The sequence below is a fragment of the Podarcis cretensis genome, assembly GCF_951804945.1.
Source record: "Podarcis cretensis genome assembly, chromosome: 4".
Taxonomy (NCBI): domain Eukaryota; kingdom Metazoa; phylum Chordata; class Lepidosauria; order Squamata; family Lacertidae; genus Podarcis; species Podarcis cretensis.
The window spans coordinates 56,803,397-56,823,835 of NC_137173.1; the positions used below are offsets into that span (position 1 = coordinate 56,803,397).

Below are 20,439 nucleotides of genomic sequence, written 5' to 3' on the forward strand. Positions count from 1 at the left end.
GAACAGTCAAAAGGACAGCCCTGTGTGGGGCTGAGAAAGTGGTATATGAAGTGTGTGTAAGAGTGAGAGGCAGAGAAACAGACTATTAAGGGATGTTGCAAGAGAGTGAACAATGACGTAGGGGTGTGTGAAAGAGACTTCCCTAAATCAGTGGAGATCTGATTTCGCAAGCTTGATGTTAGCTTAGTGACTTTTTTATAGTGACTTACCATTGAAACTCTTTAATTGGAATGTCTGTAAATGTTTTAAGATGTGAAGAAGCCATAAGATCCAGGGCAGCACACAGATACAACATTTAAAAGCAAAAACACAGCAAAAAAGTTTTAAAACTGAACAGTCTAAGAATAATTACAATTAAAGAGTTATAAAAATGGTCTTCCATCCAATGATGGGGTTGGCAGGCACAGTATTCTCCAGCCACCAAATGCCTGGCTGAACAGGAATGTTTTCAACTTCCTCCTGAAAGTTGTTAATGACAAGAGACAAACATACCATACAAGCAGGTGGGTTTGGCCCAGTCAGCCAGTACAACCCCAACCATACCTACTCAAGCAAGTCCTATTGAATTCAGTGGGGCTTCTTCTCAGCTGTGTGGTGTTAGGATTGCAGTCTTAAGGAAACTGAATTTAGGTACCATTGGAATCAATGGGAAATATTGTCATGTCTTAAATCCCATGGATTTCAGTGGGAATGAAGTGCAGTGAAGTTGGGCCTGCAGCCAACTCCATGCATTGAACCCCCATTGCATCTCTGTAACTGATTTATTTAAAAATGTGGATTTGTTAAATATGAACTATATGATGCTTGGAGTGCACTGTATCACTATTTAGCAGACTATCCGAGGCTGCCCCTGCTCTTATAATCAGGCCCACTCGGGTGGGGTGAGGAAGCATCTCTGCAGTGTTTCTGGGTTTTTCTTCCATCTGATGCTCTTCCAGCTGAAGCGCGCAAGGTATTTCCTGATCCAGAGCCTATTGCACTTACCTTGGGCGGGGCCAGTTTTCCTGCACCCCAAACCTACAAAGAAGGCGCGCGGGGGGGGGGAATAAGAAGGTAAGGATGCAGGGATCAGGCCTAAGGCCCGCTTCGTCCGGCAACCGGCCCCAAGGTGCCTTTTGGGAAGCTCGCCAGCAGGATCCGACCACAGCTGCGCTCTCCCCGCTGGCGATCCAGGGAACTTAGTTGCTACGCCGGGCACCATCCTCTCCGCTCCCCGCCCCTTCCCGCTTTCCTTTCTGCCCAGATTTTACTTTTAAGTTTCATTTCCCCAGATTTTGTCCCGGGGAAGAGGCGGGGCGAGGGATGATGCTAAATTGCCGGCCCGGAGATCCAGAGGAGACTGGCTCGGAGTCGCTTCGGTGGACGCAACAGCCAGAGATCCGGCAGCGGGACAGATCGCCACCCCAAGATCTCCGCTCCGTAAAGGTGACGTTTCCCCTCGACCCTTCCCACGCCTTGCTGTTAACCGAGTGATAGGCACACAACCTTCCAGGAGAGATTTCATTTTAGGCCGCAAGAGGGCGAGCGATGCTGGCTGCGGCTCCGCCTTCCCTCCTGGAAGAGCCGAAAGGCTTCGCTCGGTCCTTGGAGGCGCTTCAGCCATTCCATTTAATGGGGCGAATAAAGGCTTCGTGGGGCGGGCGGGCGGGCGGGAGGGAGGGGCCATGTTCTCGGGCCCCTGGCTTGGGGAGGAAGGGCGGCGTTGATTGGCCCCATTGCGCTCTGCCTTCGCGCCCCAGGACGCAGCAGGTGGGAAGCGTCCCGCCCGAAGTCCTGTTGGATACGGGGGGGGGGGGGAGGGTTACTCTCGGGGAACCGAAATTGGGATTAAGAAAGGGGGCGTGGGATTTTGGTTAGGGGGCGCAGACCCTCAGATTCGTATTGCTTTTTATTGATGGGGGGGGGACTGCCCCCTTGGCTACGCCAGGGAAGGGGGCTCAGTTCCCTCAGGCAGGCACGCGGAGCTCCACAAAACAGCCTGAGGGACGCAGTCGGGTTGTCGTTCTTTCACGGTCCTGTAGCCCCAGCCCAGAAGTGATGCTAGTCAGGCTGTCCGGTTCAGAGAGGCGGTGTTTTCTGAGGGAAGACTGATGGCGCCCCTTGTGGCAGACGCGAATAGCGCTGAAGCCCCTTTTGTCACCTGATAGGAACGCTCCTTGTAGTTTGGGGCGTTGGCCGGTCCTTGTTTGGAGCCGCGCTGAAAGGTTCCTGTTCCAGGCAAATGCAGAGCTGGTTGCCCCCTTGGTGTGGGGAAGAGCTGAGGATGGAAGTGTCAGGTGTGGGTGAACGCTCCAGAATATATTATTATTATTATTATTATTATTATTATTATTATTATCATCATCATCATTCCTGCTGTTGTTATTCTTAACATTTCTATTATATGCCACCCTTCATCAAAAGATATCAGCGGGGTTCACTTTCAGGTGGCCTCCAGGCTTTTAAAGGTTCTCTAACCATGTTTTAAGAATCAGTTACAGATAGGTAGCCGTGTTGGTCTGCCATAGTCAAAACAAAAAAAATTCCTTCCAGTAGCACCTTAAAGACCAACTAAGTTAGTTCTTGGTATGAGCTTTCGTGTGTATCTGAAGAAGTGTGCATGCACACGAAAGCTCATACCAAGAACTAACTTAGTTGGTCTTTAAGGTGCTACTGGAAGGAATTTTTCATGTTTTAAGAGAAAGTAATAATCTCAGCAATCCTGCCCATGGTTGTGTATAGGACCACAAACTAAATATAAAGCAGGAGATTTGCAATCAGGACCTCCCATGTTTGTTTGCCCCATCAGCTGCTGTAATGAAAACAATCAGATTAGAAACTGCAGCTTTGGGAAGGGGGTAAGATATACTTTCCCACAGTTCTCTCAGTTAAAATCCCCCCTCCAGCAAAGTTGCCGTGTTTACCCCTGTAGGGCAGACAGCAGCCCTGTATGTAAAATTGGAGAAAGGGGCAGGGGGAAGGGGAATTAAAGCCCCTCCACCAGTGTCATGATCTTGATCTGATTCCCCTCTCCCTCCTACACACACGACTGGTTTTCTATCTAAACATTTGTTTTCTAAAACATGGGAGAACTTCCTTAGTGTAAGAATGGCACAAGAAAACCTGGGAACATTGCCATTTTATCAGATTTCGCTTACTGTAAATGGGAGGATGCATCACAGACAACGGATAAATGGGATAAAAATTGAATTTTATACAATGACCAGGAACAACAAAATATAATATACTATTCAGCTGCTTATCTTATGTTACTACAGTTATGTCATATGTGTTATGGATAATCATGCTGTGTTTTTGTTTTGTTTTTCAACTTTGAATTAAATGTTGCAGAAATCAGACCATAAGATAATCATTTGAAACACATGCCAGGACATCTTTTATTTTCCTGATACGTATGTCAGGAGAGTCAGCCTTTGTGTCAATAGACATTATGAACATGATACAAAGTGCAAAATATTTATACAGTAGCTGACACAAAAAAACCCAGGCGCATGAGTTTATTCCTCAAACACACTGGAAAATGACAAAAGTTGGAAGAGGATTTTGGCAAGTTCCTAAAATAGGGTTGCTTTTTAAATATCAGCTTGTCTAGCAGCTTTCTTTGCATTACATGGAAGTCTGCCATTACACATATTAGAGCATTTTTGCACAACTCTGTTCTTGTGGTTAGAGCAGAATATGAATCAAACACTTCCGTCCTTTGTTTCACACACAGTCAGCTGTCAATTATCTAGAAGTCTAGGCCTCATTGATTTCGTTAACATTTTTTTAAAGTGTGGGAGAACATCATCACTTAGCAATGAGCAAATTCTTGAGAGAACTGGCTAGGAAACAGAGTGAAAATGATGTATTGAGAAAGGACAACAGGGAAGAAGGTAGGAACCTGCCACCTAGTGGACAAAGATTGAATTATTGACATTGCCTTTAAAAGCGTACACAAAATCTACAGTAGGACAATACAGTGGTACCTTGGTTCCCGAACGGCATAGTGGGCGAACAAATTGGCTCCCAAACGCCACAAACCTGGAAGTAAGTGTTCCGGTTTGCGAATGTTTTTTGGAAGCTGAACATCCATTTCAGCTGTTGGCATTGTTTCTTGGGCCAATCAGCCAATCAGAAGCTGCGTCTTGGTTTTCGAACATTTTGGAAGTTGAGCGGACTTCCAAAATGGATTGAATTCAAGAACCATGGTACCACTGTACCTTTACTAAGCCTACCAGGTATTGGATATCCCCCTAAAGTGGATTTAGGATTTTTTTTCTTATGGGCCAACATGTTTACTTTTGCTTTTTCAAATACCAGGAGCTCTATACACAAGTGGGTTCCCTGCCTTTTCTGCAGGGCACACAATGTGTGTGGTTTGTACAAAGTGGGTTCTAGAAGGTTTCTTCTCATTGTGATCGAAGGTTTATTTCTATGTGAAAGAAACAGGAAGAAGGTTTTGGATGTTTGGGTTATTTCTCTGGGAAGCTGAGTACAGCTGGTTTCAACTGGTTTTGTTGTTCATTCTGTCACGGTCATACTGACCAGGAGGAGCCTGGGTCTCACTCACTTTCACTTCTGTCTTTGTTCTAGTGTTCTTTTTCTTTATGTTGTAGTGTTAAGGCTTAGTCTTACTAAGTTTGTAAGTTTTATTGTAAGTGCTGCAACTGGATTTTTATGGACTGTGTCAATCCTAATTGTTTTGGATTTGTGACCATTTATGCTCATTTGCCTTCAGTACCAGTAAAGCTCTGCTGGATGAAGTACAGTTGCCCCTGGTCTGTTTTTTTGGAAACTGCTGTACGTGTTTAAGTTTTTTCCTCCAGTGCTAGTGCGACAGTGACCACCTGGTTGATACCCTCAGCCTTGGAGCAGGTGCTTCGTCACAATCTGAAATCCTGTGGGTGCTGGCCAGCTGACAAGAGTAGCAGGGAGTGAAGACAGGAGTTCTTTGCTATCTTCTGCTACTTCAGAATAGTGGTAGTGGTGGTAGTGAACACAGCTGGCTTTGAATTTCTGTTTGTATTTATACTATATTCTTATGGGTTAAGAGCCAAAACCTGGAAATCCTTCATTTGCATCTCTACTCCTTTCTTCTTCTTCTGATGCCTTAAAGACTTAATACATTTATTGTGGCATAAGATTTCAAGGACTGCAGTCCTCTGTATCAGATACACAAAGTGCACAGGACTCTTCCTTTTGAACTTTCCCCTTTGTTTGGATCTGAGAGAGCTAGAGTTTTTTAATTCAGCTTGTATAGCATTCTGACCTTACCTGAAAGTAAACCCTATGGTATACAGTGGGACTTGCATCCAAGTAAACCACATAGGATTGCACTGGAAGTGTATTAAATATTGAACCATTGTTGGATACAGATATTGTGCAGATTGACAGCTATCTTGCATTTAGATGGAATGTAAAATGCTGTGCAGATCATAGAATCATAGAGTTGGAAGAGACCACAAGGGCCATCAAGTCCAACCCCCTGCCAAGCAGGAAAGGATGTTATCCTTTCCTTCTGCTTATTTAAATAGTTAAGTTGAGAATAGTGGAGACAAACATTCTAGTGTATCTCCTGCTTCCAGATCTCCATAAATATGTGCATGCCCCATTTTCACCCACCCACATCCACAGTTCCAATCCAGCCCCCATCACTGCTTTGAGCTTTTCTTATTCTTGACAAAATGTCTAATATCATTTCAGGAATCAATAAAGGAAAGTCCCAGATAACTAAATGTTGAAGTCCTCTTCCTGGCGTGAGTCTCCATCTGACCGGCGCACTCGGAAACTTAGGAACAGACGCTCTTCAGATGAGGAGATGGATAACCGGTGGAATCTGCAACAAAATGGGACTATAGACACAGTCCCATCACTGTTGCCAGAAGAAGCTAAATCTATATCATACTTTGCTGCACCAAATGTATTTGCTCCATCAAAAATGGAAGGCTTTGTGTTCAGTCCCATAAAACAAGAGCATGTGGATCAACTGGGAAAACAAAACCAACCTAATAAAGTAAGTCTTTTGAGTTAATATGCACCTTGTTAGCACTGAAATCCTGCAATTTAGAGCCAACTTTTTACTCAAGGTTGTGCATTCTTGACACTAAACAAATCTCAGATTGTATGCCTCAGAAATCCAGATTACTGGCCAAGAAAATCTGAAATTAAGTGGGTCTGCATAATTACTCTTATTTTCTGAAATTTATCCTGCTGCTTCTCCCTTGAGCCCTGCTTGTAACTAAAGTCATACCTTGGAAGCAGAACGCCTTGCAAGTCGAGCATTTTGGCTCCCGAACGCTGCAAACCTGGTGAGTGTTCCAGTTTGCGAACGTTCTTTGGAACCCAATCATCCAGTGCGGCCTCCGATTAGCTGCAGGAGCTCCCTTGGTTTCCGAATATTTTGGAAGTCAAATGGACTTCCGGGACGGATTCTGTTCGACTTTCAAGGTATGACTGTACTGGATATCTTACTCAGCCACCCCTCTGGCTTTGGAGAGTTTAACAGGTGTTGCCCACACACTCTCAAGAGTATAGGCTCCTAGCCACAAGAGCCTGTGTGAGGGTTCAGGGAGCAGATGTTGGAACAGGACCCATTACAAGACTAGTAGGGGAAGGAAGGATGGATGGAGAGGGGAAGCCACAAGGGAGGCCACTGTCTTTCTCTCTAGACAGCCAGTTGTCTTGAGTGAGAGGGAATCTTTCTCATGGGAACTAACCTGCCTGGTGTGTTGTCTCTTTCTGGAAGGAGACTGGTTATGAATCAACTACATTAGTGATGTTTGAGAATGATAAGGAACACAGATTCTGCTCATGGTCCTGTTGGAATATTCTAGTTGCTAGGCAATGGAAAATTTCTCCAGCAACAGGTGTCCTTATCAGGGCATGTGATCAAGGAAGTCTGGGTCAGTGTAAATGACTACAGTCATACCTCAGAAGTCGAAAGGAATCTGTTCTGGAAGTCTGTTTGACTTCCAAAATGTTCTGAAACCAAAGTGTGGCTTCTAATTGGCTGCAGGAAGCTCATGTAGCCATTTAGAAGCTGCGGAAACCCTGTCGGACGTTTGACTTCCAAAAATAGTTCGCAAACCGGAACACTCACTTCCAAGTTTGTGGCGTTCGGGAGCAAAAACATCCGAGAACTAAGCTGTTCAAAAACCAATGTGCAATTGTATGTGAATGAGTCAGCATTAGGTTTCTGGCCAGATGGCTAAAAAGAGAAAAATGTTATGTTGCTTTATTTGCTTTGTTCATTAATGACCAGTGTAAAGTTTTGTAAATAACATATACTCTGAGAAACAGGACCAGATTATGTTTATTCCTGTAATGGGAATTTCACTAAGAGATAGCTCTTAGTAAAAGATGCAGAAAAGCCTTTCTGTAAAAAGGAACTCTTCTGCAGAAAGAAATGAAAACCCAAGAGTAAGATGCTCATGCACTAAAATGAAGTGCCTAGCCTGGTCTAGAACCAATGCTACTTTTTGTTCAGGGTGTTCAGTGATCTTTTTGATCCAAGCTGCTCCTATGAGTGTCACTCAGTGTTTGAAATACAATTCTGGCTTAGCTTTACATCTGACCCAAGGGCGGTTCTTTTGTTTCTTCATCGTAATTTGTTTGAATGAAACAAGCCCCCACTTTAGACATAACTTCAGAGATTGTGTTTTGTGGTCCCATTTGCGCAAAGCAGGACTTTTCTCCCTATTCAAAGCAAACCATTAACCACGGCTCAGATGATGTATGAATAGAGCCACATACTAAAATGGAAGTGAACTGTGTATGTGTGTGTTTTTAACCAGAAACCAGAAAACACCTTATTCAACCAATACGAAGAGAAGATCCGCCCTTGTATTGACCTCATTGATACTCTGAGAGCCCTCGGAGTGGAGAAGGACTTGGCATTGCCAGCAATTGCAGTGATTGGCGATCAGAGCTCAGGGAAAAGCTCAGTTCTGGAAGCTCTTTCTGGAGTCGCTCTTCCAAGGGGCAGTGGTGAGAAATCCCGCCAGCTTTTCCTTCTGGGAAGCTTTGAGGATGTGCAAGTTCAGAGATTTTTTAACTTCAGTGTTCCTACTTTATAAGAGGCATCTTTATTTTCTAAAGTTATCTCCGCTTTGCTGTCTTTGCCTGCATTACTTTAACATCTCGGAGGGTTGGATACACTTCAAAGAAAGCAATGTTACCAGTTAGAAGTCTCTCATTTCTGAGAAACTAAATTGATTTTTAAAAAGCTTGGCGTAATATTATTTGGGGGGGGGGGGAATGGCACTGTTCACTTATAAGGTTAAGTGCAAAGATTTTAAGATAGCTGCCTACATCTGCAGTATAGCTCAGATTATTTATGGAGGTCCATTTTAGGAGCTGATTTTGCCCTAGAACTAGGTGTTGTTTCATCATAATCGGTGGGATTCTGCCTGTTTTTAGCAATCTTTAGGAAGTTTCTGTGAATCTGAATAACCTATACTTTTAATGAATTGGATTCTCTTCATGAACAGGCATTGTCACCAGATGTCCCTTAGAACTCAGGCTAAAAAAGCTGCTGCCTGGCGAAAAATGGAATGGGAAAATCAGTTACCTGGGAAAATATATGGAACTTGCAAATCCTTCAATGGTAGAATTAGAAATAAGAAAAGGTGAGTGTTGTGGTTTCCATTGTAGTCAATAACATATCATTATTTTCTTTCTTAATTTCCTTCTATTATAAATGAGGATACTTCTTCAACCAAATTCTATGTATAGTTCCAAAACCAGTGATGAGGTTTACCAGAAAATTTAGGGTAATTTTGCACTGGATTTTTTTAAAAATTAAAATAAGGTTTCTTATAAAATCTTACCCAATTTAGGGTATTTATTTTACTTTTATTTAGCAAACAAAGCTTAACATTTGATAACAATGAAACTTCTCTCACATTGTATTTGACATTGATTGTCACAAATGAACTTATGAACTTGCAGAAAGTGCACTTGATTTTTTTCCATTCCACATTGCTGCCCAAATATCTTCGATGGCTAAAGTTTGGGAGATGTGGAGGCAAATGCATTGCTGAATTCAAATGATGGCTCTTACGTGGCTTCTATAGTATTCTTCTAACCTTTCCCAGCTTTCCCAATTGCTGTCCTTCAGCAGGTTTTTTTCTTAGTTGGGGGTGGGAGAGAGTTTTGTGGGCATTGTGGTGTCACAGATACCCCATGAAGGGGTCCCAGGTCTGCAATGATTGGCAGCTGCTATTTAGAAGATTCAGGCAGAGATGTTTCCCCCAGCTCTTCTTTCCCTGGAGATGGTTCAGAGATTGAACCATAGGTCCTTCTGTATGCAAAAAACAACTGCCCTTAAAAATAAAACTGCACCATTGGAAACCAGCATTAACTTTTACATGAAAATTTATAACGGTTCCGTTAACACTGTTTGATAAACATGGCCATATTAACCTTTCCAGTCTCAGAATTTCATTAATTATAAGAAGACACAGTCATACCTTGGGTTGAAGTTGCTTCAGGTTGAGCGCTCCGCGGCGAATGTAACGCGTTACTTCTGGGCACGCGCAGTCACGTGTTGCATTTGCTTCAGGATGCGAACAGGGCTCCGGAATGGATCCTGTTCGCATCCTGAGGTACCACTGTACTGATATTCTAAAAGAGTTTTCCTTCCTGCCAAGTTTGGCACCTGTGTTGTATAACAAATGGTAGCCAGAAGAGGCTGCCAGTCCTATGACATGAGTATCTGAAATGTTGATGTTAAACTTTTTCTTGCTTTCTTCATTCCAGCTCAGAACATAATAGCTGGTGATGGAGTGGCCATTAGTGATAAACTAATTACCCTTGAAATTAGATCTCCTGAAGTTCCAGACTTGACTCTGATTGATCTGCCAGGGATTGCAAGAGTGGCTGTAGGTAATCAGCCAGTAAATATTGGAGATCAGGTAAAAGACTAAATATCCTGCCCAAGAGAGCTTTCTCCATCAGTGTACTGCATTCCTTCCTAGGTTTCTGCTCCTTTCCTGCTGCCTCTTGCAAGCTCCCAGTCCTGGTGCTTTCTGCCTACCCCCTAAACTGGCAACCCAAGTCCTCTTTCAGCCTTGCATCTTGCCCAGTATATGATCCTGCCTTGATTCCTGTACTAGCTTCAACTTGGCCTAGGCAACTTTCTATCAAACAGTGAAATAACTATATAGTAGCTCTAACAGCAGTACTGTTTGTCTTCATTGCAGATCAAAAAGCTGATTAAAACATTTATTGATAAACAAGAGACAATAAATTTAGTCATGGTTCCAAGTAATGTTGATATTGCCACAACAGAGGCACTGAAAATGGCCCAGGAGGTGGATCCAAATGGAGAGAGAACGCTTGGTAAGGAGGCAAAATAATTCTTCTTAACTTTGATAATCTTGCACTGTTGAAATGAGAACGTGCTTTTCAGATCTCAGAATGTCGGTATTTGTAGGTTGTTGTTGCTTTAAATGGTTCATGGTCACTATTTGTTTAGTTCCTTAAGTATTCTTTATTTATCTCACTAACCCACATGAAAACATGTGTTTCCTTTTTTCCTCATCATGAAGACAAGCCAAAGGTCCCCAGTTCTATATAGGGAGTTTTGCTGGAGCGGCAGCTGGACTTTATTCAGCACTGGCAATGGGACAACATACTTCATCGTACCTGAAAGTTAGCTTAGGGAATTCAGGGGAAGTGGTGGTTTCTCCATAATGTTTCAGTTGGCCCTGGTTCAAAGGCATAATATTTTGCTTAATTCTACTGCAAGAAAGTAGAACTCTTTGGCCTGCATGATGGTATTTGAGCCCTTGATTTTGCCAATGCAGGCAAGATGATTTCTATACAAGTGTGAACAGTCCTTCAATTATGCGTCACCTTTGCCATTTTGTATTATGTTAGGTTTTTTCCTAATGTCTTTCGGTATTTCATCCCAAGGGATCGTGACAAAGCCTGACCTGATGGACAGAGGAACTGAGGGGACAGTTGTGAACATAGTGAGAAACCAAGTCATTCCCTTGAAAAAGGGATATATGATTGTGAAATGTCGTGGGCAGCAAGATATCCAGTCCAACATGACCTTGGCCTCTGCACTCAAGGAAGAGAGAGCATTTTTCGAGAAACATAAATGCTTTAGGTACTCATAGACTAGAGAGTGATTTTTAAGATAATAGTATAATTACAGTTACTTAAATGGCCTCGGTCCTATATACCTGAAGGAGCATCTCCACCTCCATCGTTCAGCCTGGACACTGAGGTTCAGCGCTGAGGGCCTTCTGGCGGTTCCCTTATTGCGGGAAGTGAGGTTTCAGGGAACCAGACAAAGGGCCTTCTCGGTAGTGGCACCTGCTCTGTGGAATGCCCTCCCATCAGATGTCAAGGAAATAAACAACTACCCTATTTTTAAAAGACATCTGAAGGCAGCCCTGTTTAGGGAAGCTTTTAATATTTAATGCTGTATTGTTTTTAATACTCGATTGGGAGCCGCCGAGAGTGGCTGGGGAAACTCAGCCAGATGGGTGGGGTATAAATAAATTATTATTATTATTATTATTATTATTATTATTATTATTATTATTTTTAAATATTTACAAGCCACACTTTTCACAGGAAGCAAAGTAATATTGTGTAAAACATAATGCAACACTAAAAACATCAGTGAATTTAACTGCAATTGTTAGCATCAGATTTTCTAGTAAACATTTTCTTTGTTCCCATACAGTATCCTTCTCCAGGAAAAAAAAGCCACAGTCCCCATACTAGCCGAGAAACTGACAAGCGAGCTTGTGGAACACATTTCCGTAAGTTAGCAAAATGACACTTTAAAGACAACAACAATGAAACATCAACCCCAAAGTTTGTTTCTTTACTCATTACAAGTTTTTTCCCCCAGCACCATATACATCTTTTCTTTCTTTCTTTTTAGAAATCTTTGCCCACTTTAGAAGAGCAAATAAGATTTCAGCTCCAAAAAACACATACTGAAATGCAGAGATATGGCAAAGCCGTGCCAAAAACCGATGGTGAGAAACAATATTTTTTAGCAGAGGTAAGTACACTGAGGAAGACTTGCGCTAAACCTTTCTAGTCTTAATAGTGTTATGCAGACAACATATGTCAATGTAAGAGTATGTGAGCCTTGGAGGCATCCAGAACCAGCAGCCAACGTAAGATAAGTCATGAACCTGTCTTTGCTGTAAATCGAAGATGCTTTTTGTCATTTGAGTTTCTGACCTACCTCACTCTGTGTACAACACATTTAGCTACTTTTCTGTTCTGCCTACTGGAAAGCTATGTAATGAGTTCATAAGGAGGAGGAAACTTAGTATAGTTATGCACCAACAAAAAATGAAGTTAGTTTGTAACTCTATTCCCACTTACCTGGGAGGAAGCTTGATTGAACTCAGTGGTACTTCCTTCATAATGGATACCCATTTGCATTCTTACATACTTTGTCTCTTACATATTCTCAATTATTTTCTGAGATAAATACTTCCAGTGATTACATTCAACTAATCTTAGGCCTCCTGTTTATTAAATAGTCATCCTGATTTGCTTGCACAAAGCTTACACGGTGGTTAGATATTGTCCAGTCTTTGCTGAGCAGTCATTCAGATTTGTTGATTGTTGATCCCACACTTTTGATCACACACTATCCAACGTGGATTGTGCCAGAGTGCTTTAATTCACTTTCATTGCACAAACCTAAATTTCCAGTATTCTGTTTACTCTCTCCCACAAAATACTGACAATCTGGAGTCAACTAAGACATATGCATTCTTTCTAATGTGAGCCTTTCAGTTCCAAAATGATTACATTTCTCATAGCTTTATGGAGGCAAGTTCTGGAACAAATTTTGGATGCTTTTTTTTAAAAAAAATTGGATGAATGTGTGTTTGTCTGCTTGGACACATTGCCAGTCAATTTGCTTGATCATTTTAACATTATGGACTTGCTGTCTGAGTTGAATTGATGTCTGCAACATAATTATTTATGTATTTCATAAAATTTATATACTGCTTGATTGTAGAGGAGAAACTCAAATTGGTTTACAAAAAAATAAAAAAAATCTCTAAAAAAAAGTACACCATAATTAAAAACATACAAAAGGTTAAAGCCACAATAGAATAGACTAAAATAAATTAAAACTCATCAGAGCAGGACTTTCTAAATATTGCTAACATTGCAACAAAAATAACATTGCAACAAAAATAACCACTCATTTTCATTGCTGAAAAAACACTTTGTTCAGATTTGAAACATGCACAAATCAATTTGTCTTTATAATCAACAAACCTCACTGCATCTCTTTAAATTGTTTGCTTTCACAGAAAATCGAGCACTTTATTGCAGATGTTAGAAGCACAGTACAAGGAGAAGAAAGTGTGTCTGAAAATGAAGCCAGACTGTTTACCAAAGTTCGTAAAGAATTTCAGAAATGGGACAAAGAAGTTGCTACTAGTGGCTTAAAAAGTAAGTACAGAATACTCTGTGTCTAGAACAGCTCCTGTTTTAATAGCATCACATGTCCCTTCTAAACTGAGTCTCCAGGATTAGAAATGGCTACCTTAAAATAAAAAGGTGTGTGCATTTAAAATAAGTGCTGTACAAAGAACTTTCTTTTGAAGTAAGATGTTAAGTCCAGCTTATCCTTGTCTGGCAGGAGCTGGGACCCCTGTGCTAATTTGGGGACTTCTGTAATGAAAAATGATGGTGTAAATTAAACAAACCTAAACCTATCCTGATTTCAACTAACTGGTTCCCAGGGTGATTTACTGAGCTTTTTGTAAATCCGTGACAGGTTTTGGGGGTTTAAAAAAAATGTTCTTCTTCCTGCAGTTCAAGAATCCCTACTCCCTGAGAAGTGGAAATTTGAAAATCAGTATCGTGGCAGAGAGCTTCTTGGATTTCCCAATTACAATACATTTGAGATGATTATAAGGCAATATATCACCGATCTAAAAATACCAGCTGTTGGTATTCTAACTACAGTTACAGGCAAGTCCAATTAAGATTTCTGGCTACTGGGACAGTGTAAGTTGTTTTAAATCATTTCAAATGTTGCAGTTGTACCCGCCATAGGTCTTTAGGGTAAAAGGTGGGTAATAAACGAGATTGATTATACATAACATAAAAATATGAAAGGGGTTTTCAAATACTATCTATATATAATAAAAGCACATGCAATGTAAGTGATTTTGCTTGAGCTGTGAAACCTCCAACATTTATATTTTTGTAAAAGGGCTGTAGGAAAAAATGAATGGAATTGTTAATGGTTTGGGTGTGTGCAACATTTTTACCAGAATATGTGTGAGAAAGCAAGAAATTATTTTTCTACACAGATTCTGATCATTTGGTGTATTCTCTCCCCCCCCCCTTTCAGAAATAGTGCGTCAAAATTTTGTGGCGATTGCTAAAAGCCATTTTGAAGGATTTCATAATCTTCATTCGGAAGCCAAGGTAAGAACAACATGATGCAGATTCAAACTCTCTTGGATGTGTGGAGCAGGGAGAAGATGCTTCCTGAGCTCCCCCATTCATAATCTAAACATGATCATCAGAAAGGAGTGTCCCTGCCTGAAACTGTCCTACCATCTGCTGTTAGCCAGCCATGATTACATGTAATGATGGGCTAAACTATGGTTTTATTTTGGGGAAAATTCTTGGAATTTGTCCCTTTTCTAAAGAAAAAGTAGTTGTGGGGCCCACACCTGAAACATGCTCACTGGGACTCATCACCAGTTTCCTGCTGAAAATTAGTCCCCTCCTTAGCAGCTCACCCATGATTGCTTATTTTTCTTCAAAATAAACATGAGCAGATTTTAAAAAGTTACGATAATGTAACATTCAGTTGGCCCCAGGTACTGTCATAGTGGGACAATCCCCATTTGTTTTGTTTCTGTTATTTGTTGCAGTTGGTTTCTTTTTTCCCCTTTTTTTCGGATCACATCTATTGTATTCCAGCATCATGCTAAACTACAGTTCAGTGAGACATGAATGATCCCTACTACCTCCCCCTCTTTCCCTCTGCTCCTTTTGAGCAGCTGGGAGGATGAGTTCATAGTATTTCATTTTTCAGCCATCCCTACTTTCCCTGTGCTAATAACTTGCTTTACCCATTATTGATACCAGCTAGTGCCCAGTAATGCTTTGTTGGATATGGGCCCTAATTTCTGTGTAACTTGATATCAGCTTGCTGCTTCTTGTGATCTGTTGAACCATTGTTCAGAGGTTAGAATAAGTCTGCTATTTTCTGACTTGTTTATTTCATCTCATTTATCTCACTCTATCTTGGATTGTGCCATCTAACACGTGCCATCTTCTGGGCCTCTTGGCCTGTGCTATTCAACTCACCGGGTCGGGATGGGACCAGGTTCCCCCCTACCCCCCCTCTCTCTCCTGATCATGAATTGCTTGCTGCTGTAATGAAAAAAGTTGTGCCCTAATTATTATCCACACACTGGTCTAGTCTGTGTCGCTCCTTTGGTCCTTGGTGTGTGTCAAAATTGTGCATATACCACATGTTTGCATTTCTTCCTCTGCATCATTTTCCTTTTAATCTAGCTCTGCTGTTTGTAGAAACTGGATGGGCAGTGCTGAAAAAAAATTCACAAGCTGGAGGAGGGGTGGAAGTTTAGTTTTTCGCAAGCAGCTATCAAAAGCAACAGAACTTGTATGCAGTGAAGCAGAGTATTTCAGAGTATGAAATAAATTCAGTTCACAGAACCGGGTTTCTCTTGGCGCCCTACTCCCCCTGAAATGTTCAAATGTTAGGCACATAGACACTTCCATTTGTTGTACAGTGGTACCTCAGGTTAAGAACTTAATTCGTTCTGGAGGACTGTTCTTAACCTGAGGTACCACTTTAGCTAATGGTTCTTTGCTACATCACTGGGAATGTCTGTTATTTTTGCCTTTCACAGAATAGAATTGAAAGTATTATAGAGAGACAAGCAAAGGAAGCTGAAGCTATAGTCAATATCCAGTTTGAAATGGAGAAGACCTTATTCTGTCAGGACAATCACTATCAGTCGTGCTTAAGAGCTGTAAAGGAAGCTGCAAGAGGGGGGGAAACCACAGCGATAGCTGAAGAAGGCACTGCAATCGCTGAAACAGCTTTTCATTTGGAGGCATACTTCAAGGTGAGTTACATGGCATTCCTGAACATATTTACTCAGAAGTCCTGTTGAATTTGATGGGGCTTACTCCCAGAATTGCAGCCTCAAGTCACCAATATCATTTGTACCCATTTGACTCTGATTATAATTGCTAACAATATTGCATAGCAAATCAGATTGAACTGAGAGTTCATGATCACATTCATTCCAAGGTACTCCTGGTTTATCATGAGCCTCATTTATAAATATGCTATTAAGTCAAAGGCTCCCACAAGGCGTGGGGAACACATGACATCTTCAGTGCTGTGAGGTTATAATGCTAGCCTTCCTTGCCTGGCCCCCATGAGGCTCAGATGCCATTGTGGCCACCCAATGTTTTATCTCCAGCAGTGGGTATATTTTGCTCAGTCACAATTTTTCTCCGCTGCCATTATTCCACACTTATTTCCCCCCCTCAAGCAAGACAGTGCTGGGTGACTGCCCAAGTCTATCATTCTTTACCACTGCTCATTCAGAAACAGAATTACCAACATGTGGAAGTTACTAATTGCAGTGCATGCATCTTTTTTCATTTCAGACTGTAATCAAACGTCTCTCCTCCCAAATTCCCCTCATTATCCAGTACTTCATCCTCAGTAAATATGAACACAGGCTGAAGAATGAAATGATTCTGCTCCTGAGTCAAAGGGAGAATTTGAGCTTTCTGACCCAGGAGCGCACAAATGCTGCTGAACAGAGGCAGTTCTTGTCTGACCGCATTGATCGTCTGGTTCAAGCTCGGGACCACTTAGCAAAATTACTTGGCTAAAAACGTGTGCTTCTGCTGCTGCTTCCGGAAAGCTAGTGCGCTAGACAGCTTTTTGGTAGATTATATCTCTGTTACTTGCAGTTCATGAATCTGGAAGAACTTTGCTTACTCTCAAGCAACCCTTAGTGCCCTGCTGTGTCTTATGCATTAAACTTCTCAAGGACAAACTGCCTCACAGCCACTTTGACTTAGATTCCATCAGTTTGAATTGTTCAGGATAATGGAAAGGGGGAGCAATATATGCAGTATTTTATTTTTTTTTAAAGGAGTGTGGGTACTCATAAATTGATAAAAGTGGCAGCACAAAATGGTTGTAATGGGCAGCAAAAAACAGTGCTGTGTGGCTGAGTACTGTCACCCAAAAGGTGTTTATGCTGTTAAGCTCCATCAGAAGCAGATTTAGATCAGCTCAACCAGTTCCCCGTGCAGGGACCAAGGGGGTGCCTTCCCAAAGCCAGTAAGAGCTGGGGAGGCAGCGTGAGGCTGACAGGGTTGTGGAGTCCTCCTGCCTCCTTCCCAGAAGCCTTTGGGAAGGGGGGCGGGCAAGTCACATTTTAACCTATTATTTTTACAAGATTGCCATGCTCTTCATGCAAAATCACATATCTACTCTTGTGTGTTGGAGATGGGTGCATTAATTTCTGAATAGAGGATATCATGCAGTTTTATTGAAATCTATTGTGGCCAAAGTACTTGGAATGGGATGCAGCCTTGAAGCTGCTTGTTCATCTGCTAATTATGTGTCCTTTTCTGCTTTTTTACTGTTTAGGTGTAGGTGTTTTTGCCCTTCTCATGAGTATTTTATGGGGACTGTATCTTGTATATTTCTAAATGCGCCTTGGGGGCCAAAAAATATGGGGCAGGAAAGATTACTTCAGATGCACTAGGTTTCTGGGGCTTCTGCATAGAAAGTACTGGAAGTGGGTGATGCTTGTGGGTTGGAGTTTGTTCTCCGTGCAATGTCTGTATGAAGCCATGTAGGAATTTGGGTGACATCGAAGATCAGTAATGATCCTTTGTGACCCACTCTTGCCTTTCTGGCAGCAGGCACACACTTTTATTTTACCAGCGCTTCTTAAATGGTAGCGGAATTTGGTGCTCATGTGTAGGGCAGTAGTGTCTCCAGTTGGCTCTGTTGTATTTTTTATTGTACAATAAAAGGGGGAGAAACTACATTTTATGCTTCTTGCCTGGTTCTGTCATAATTCTCAAGCACCACCGTCAGGAACTCTTCGATTTTTTTCACACGGGCTTCAAAATAAGTGCCATGTTTAAAATGCTTTTTTAAAAAAGCATTTTAATCTTTCCTTCTGCTACAGGCTCCTTTATAGTGGTAGTTGCTGTTCAACCTCCTAAGGTATCTTCTTCTGCTGTATTTCCATCCAGCTTGTGCTGATACTGGAGGTTCCTGTTTTAAGCTTGTGTTTTAAAAATAATGATGCAGGAAAGGTTTTTACCATTCTACCCTGTTAGGCAGCCTCTGCCCCTCCAGATGTTTACAACTACTGCTCCTATAATCACCATTAGCCATGCTCTGTGGCTGATGGCAAATATGTTAAGGGGGTCACAGATTGCTTGGCCAGAATGTACCATCCTAATTCATGTCATGCTAAAGATCCAAAACACGATTCCAAATATGAATAGAGTCAGTCACACCTTGGATCCCAAACAAATCGGCTCCCAAAAGTGAGTGTTTCAGTTTTCAAAAGCCGAATGTTCAATGGGGCTTCCGATTGGCTGCTGGGAAGCTCCTGCAGCCAATCTGAAGCTGTGCTTTGGTTTCCAAACGTTTTGGAAATCAAATGGAGCTCCAGAACGGATTCCGTTCAACTTCCAAGGTACGACTGTAGTATCTTCAATAGACAACATTTTTGAGTAATGGAAAACATTGTTACTGTTGTGGGGGAAAGTCTGTTCTGCAGTTAATCTTCCTTAAATTACATTTTCAGGGAAAGTGGCCATACAAATGCTGTCTCATTCCCATTAGCCTCATCCAGCAAGGACAGTGTGAAAAGGATGTTTGAAGCCCAAATATTCTCCAGTTGTAGGTGCCCATTTTTGCTAATGGTCCTACTATCACAAGAAACACGAGAAATATTAATTAGCCAAAAGGTTAAGAGAGTAAAAAAATTATTTATTTGTACATAAGATACATGTTGTATTTCAATTTTGAAGTAAAGAAATATTTGCTACTTAAAATAGTGGCACAACTATTTAACAATTCAGCAAGATTTATATTCATAGTATTATCAGTATGTCTCCTTTAAATAATGATTTGAGTGGCTCATTACTACCCAACTTTATCGGCAAACCCTGAAATGAAAGTTGCTGCAGTAACAGGCACATGTTTTTTTTTTAAAAAAAGTGCAATTCAATAGCAGCAGTTTAGTAATTTCAGTCCGTGAGAATCACAAGAAATCCCCAGTTTGCCAGATTTTATTGCTGTTACACATTCCATATTTAAGTTTATTTCTGAATTCATTATTAAAATTGTAACTCTTAATTGTAAAAAATCCCTGCTTAATAGATAAATGTAGCCGCTCTCTTACAAAATGAGGTAGCTGTAAGATTAAGTGGTTACTTTTCCAGTAGCATGTGGGTTAACAGCAGCCAACCGCATGTAATAAATATTCACAAGAGCATATTTAGTCTTTGCTCAGGAAAGAGATTGGGGAAAACTGTTGAATTGTTCCCTAGCTACTTTCTGCAGGCTCTAAACATGAGTAAGCACATAAGTAAATAACATATCCAGGTGGTTGTTTACTGAGGCTCAGTAGTAATTTTTATCCTTTCTGCATCAGATACGACCTGGGAATATTCTAACAAAATAAAATTAAAGGTTTTCCCATTTTCTGAACCAAACTCTAATTTTGATATCGGAAGGAGGGGAGGAATTCAGTATAAACCTGAACACAGACTTGATTTCAGAATCAATATAATACCTAGACAGAGCACAAGGAAGTAAAGGTACCTGACCCAGGAGATAATGGAAAAGTATTATTCATCTCTCAGTAGTACTGGAGTATTGGAGAAGGTCTCTTCATATGTTACAGTAAGACATTTACCCTCAATCTTGAAAAACAGGGCTAGCCAGCAGCCCAGATATTCACAGATAATAATATATTAAAAGTTAAAATAAAACCAAGAAAATAAACAAGATGCTGTGCTATTCCAAAGACAGCAGTAACAGCAATTTATAAATAGGATTTATAATGAAACTTAAAAAAAGAAAAAACTGGCTGGGAATCCTCCAAAATGAAGAAAAGTTTAGCAACTTGATAAGGGAGTGATACTGACCAGGGGCACCTACACTGAAGGAAAGAGAATCTTGTTCAACCTACACCGCTTGATGTTAAGACATTCCCAGTGCAAATGGCCCCAAATACTTTGCAAGCATTCAGAATTATCAAGTGTTTAGGTCCTAAGAGTCGCTTAGTACAGGAATGATGAAGACCAAGAAAGCCATTGGAAGCAATCAGATACATCAGGGGCACCATTCATTCCATGGAGGGCAGGGGTGTATGGCTGAATATCATCATCTGTTCGCCTGTT

The 20,439-nt window shown here is 41.3% G+C and overlaps 2 protein-coding genes across 2 annotated transcripts in view; one reads left to right on the plus strand and one right to left on the minus strand.

Moving 5' to 3' along the window:
• The first annotated feature begins 1,265 nt into the window (after window positions 1-1,265).
• LOC307215606 (interferon-induced GTP-binding protein Mx2-like) lies at window positions 1,266-18,062 on the plus strand. Its single transcript, XM_079975000.1, has 14 exons — window positions 1,266-1,425; window positions 5,686-5,995; window positions 7,776-7,968; window positions 8,472-8,609; window positions 9,742-9,896; window positions 10,185-10,323; window positions 10,900-11,098; window positions 11,684-11,762; window positions 11,888-12,010; window positions 13,293-13,434; window positions 13,801-13,959; window positions 14,345-14,421; window positions 15,885-16,103; window positions 16,657-18,062. Exons 2-14 carry the CDS (start codon window positions 5,717-5,719, stop codon window positions 16,885-16,887), a joined length of 2,133 nt encoding a protein of 710 aa, XP_079831126.1. The 5' UTR covers window positions 1,266-1,425; window positions 5,686-5,716; the 3' UTR covers window positions 16,888-18,062.
• The window catches only part of TMPRSS2 (transmembrane serine protease 2), a 28,704-nt gene continuing 25,400 nt past the window's right edge, over window positions 17,136-20,439 (minus strand). Inside the window, exon 14 of the mRNA XM_079974913.1 lies at window positions 17,136-20,434. Within this exon, the coding sequence (XP_079831039.1) occupies window positions 20,423-20,434 (12 nt within the window). The 3' untranslated portion in view covers window positions 17,136-20,422. The remainder of the gene's footprint in view (window positions 20,435-20,439) is intronic.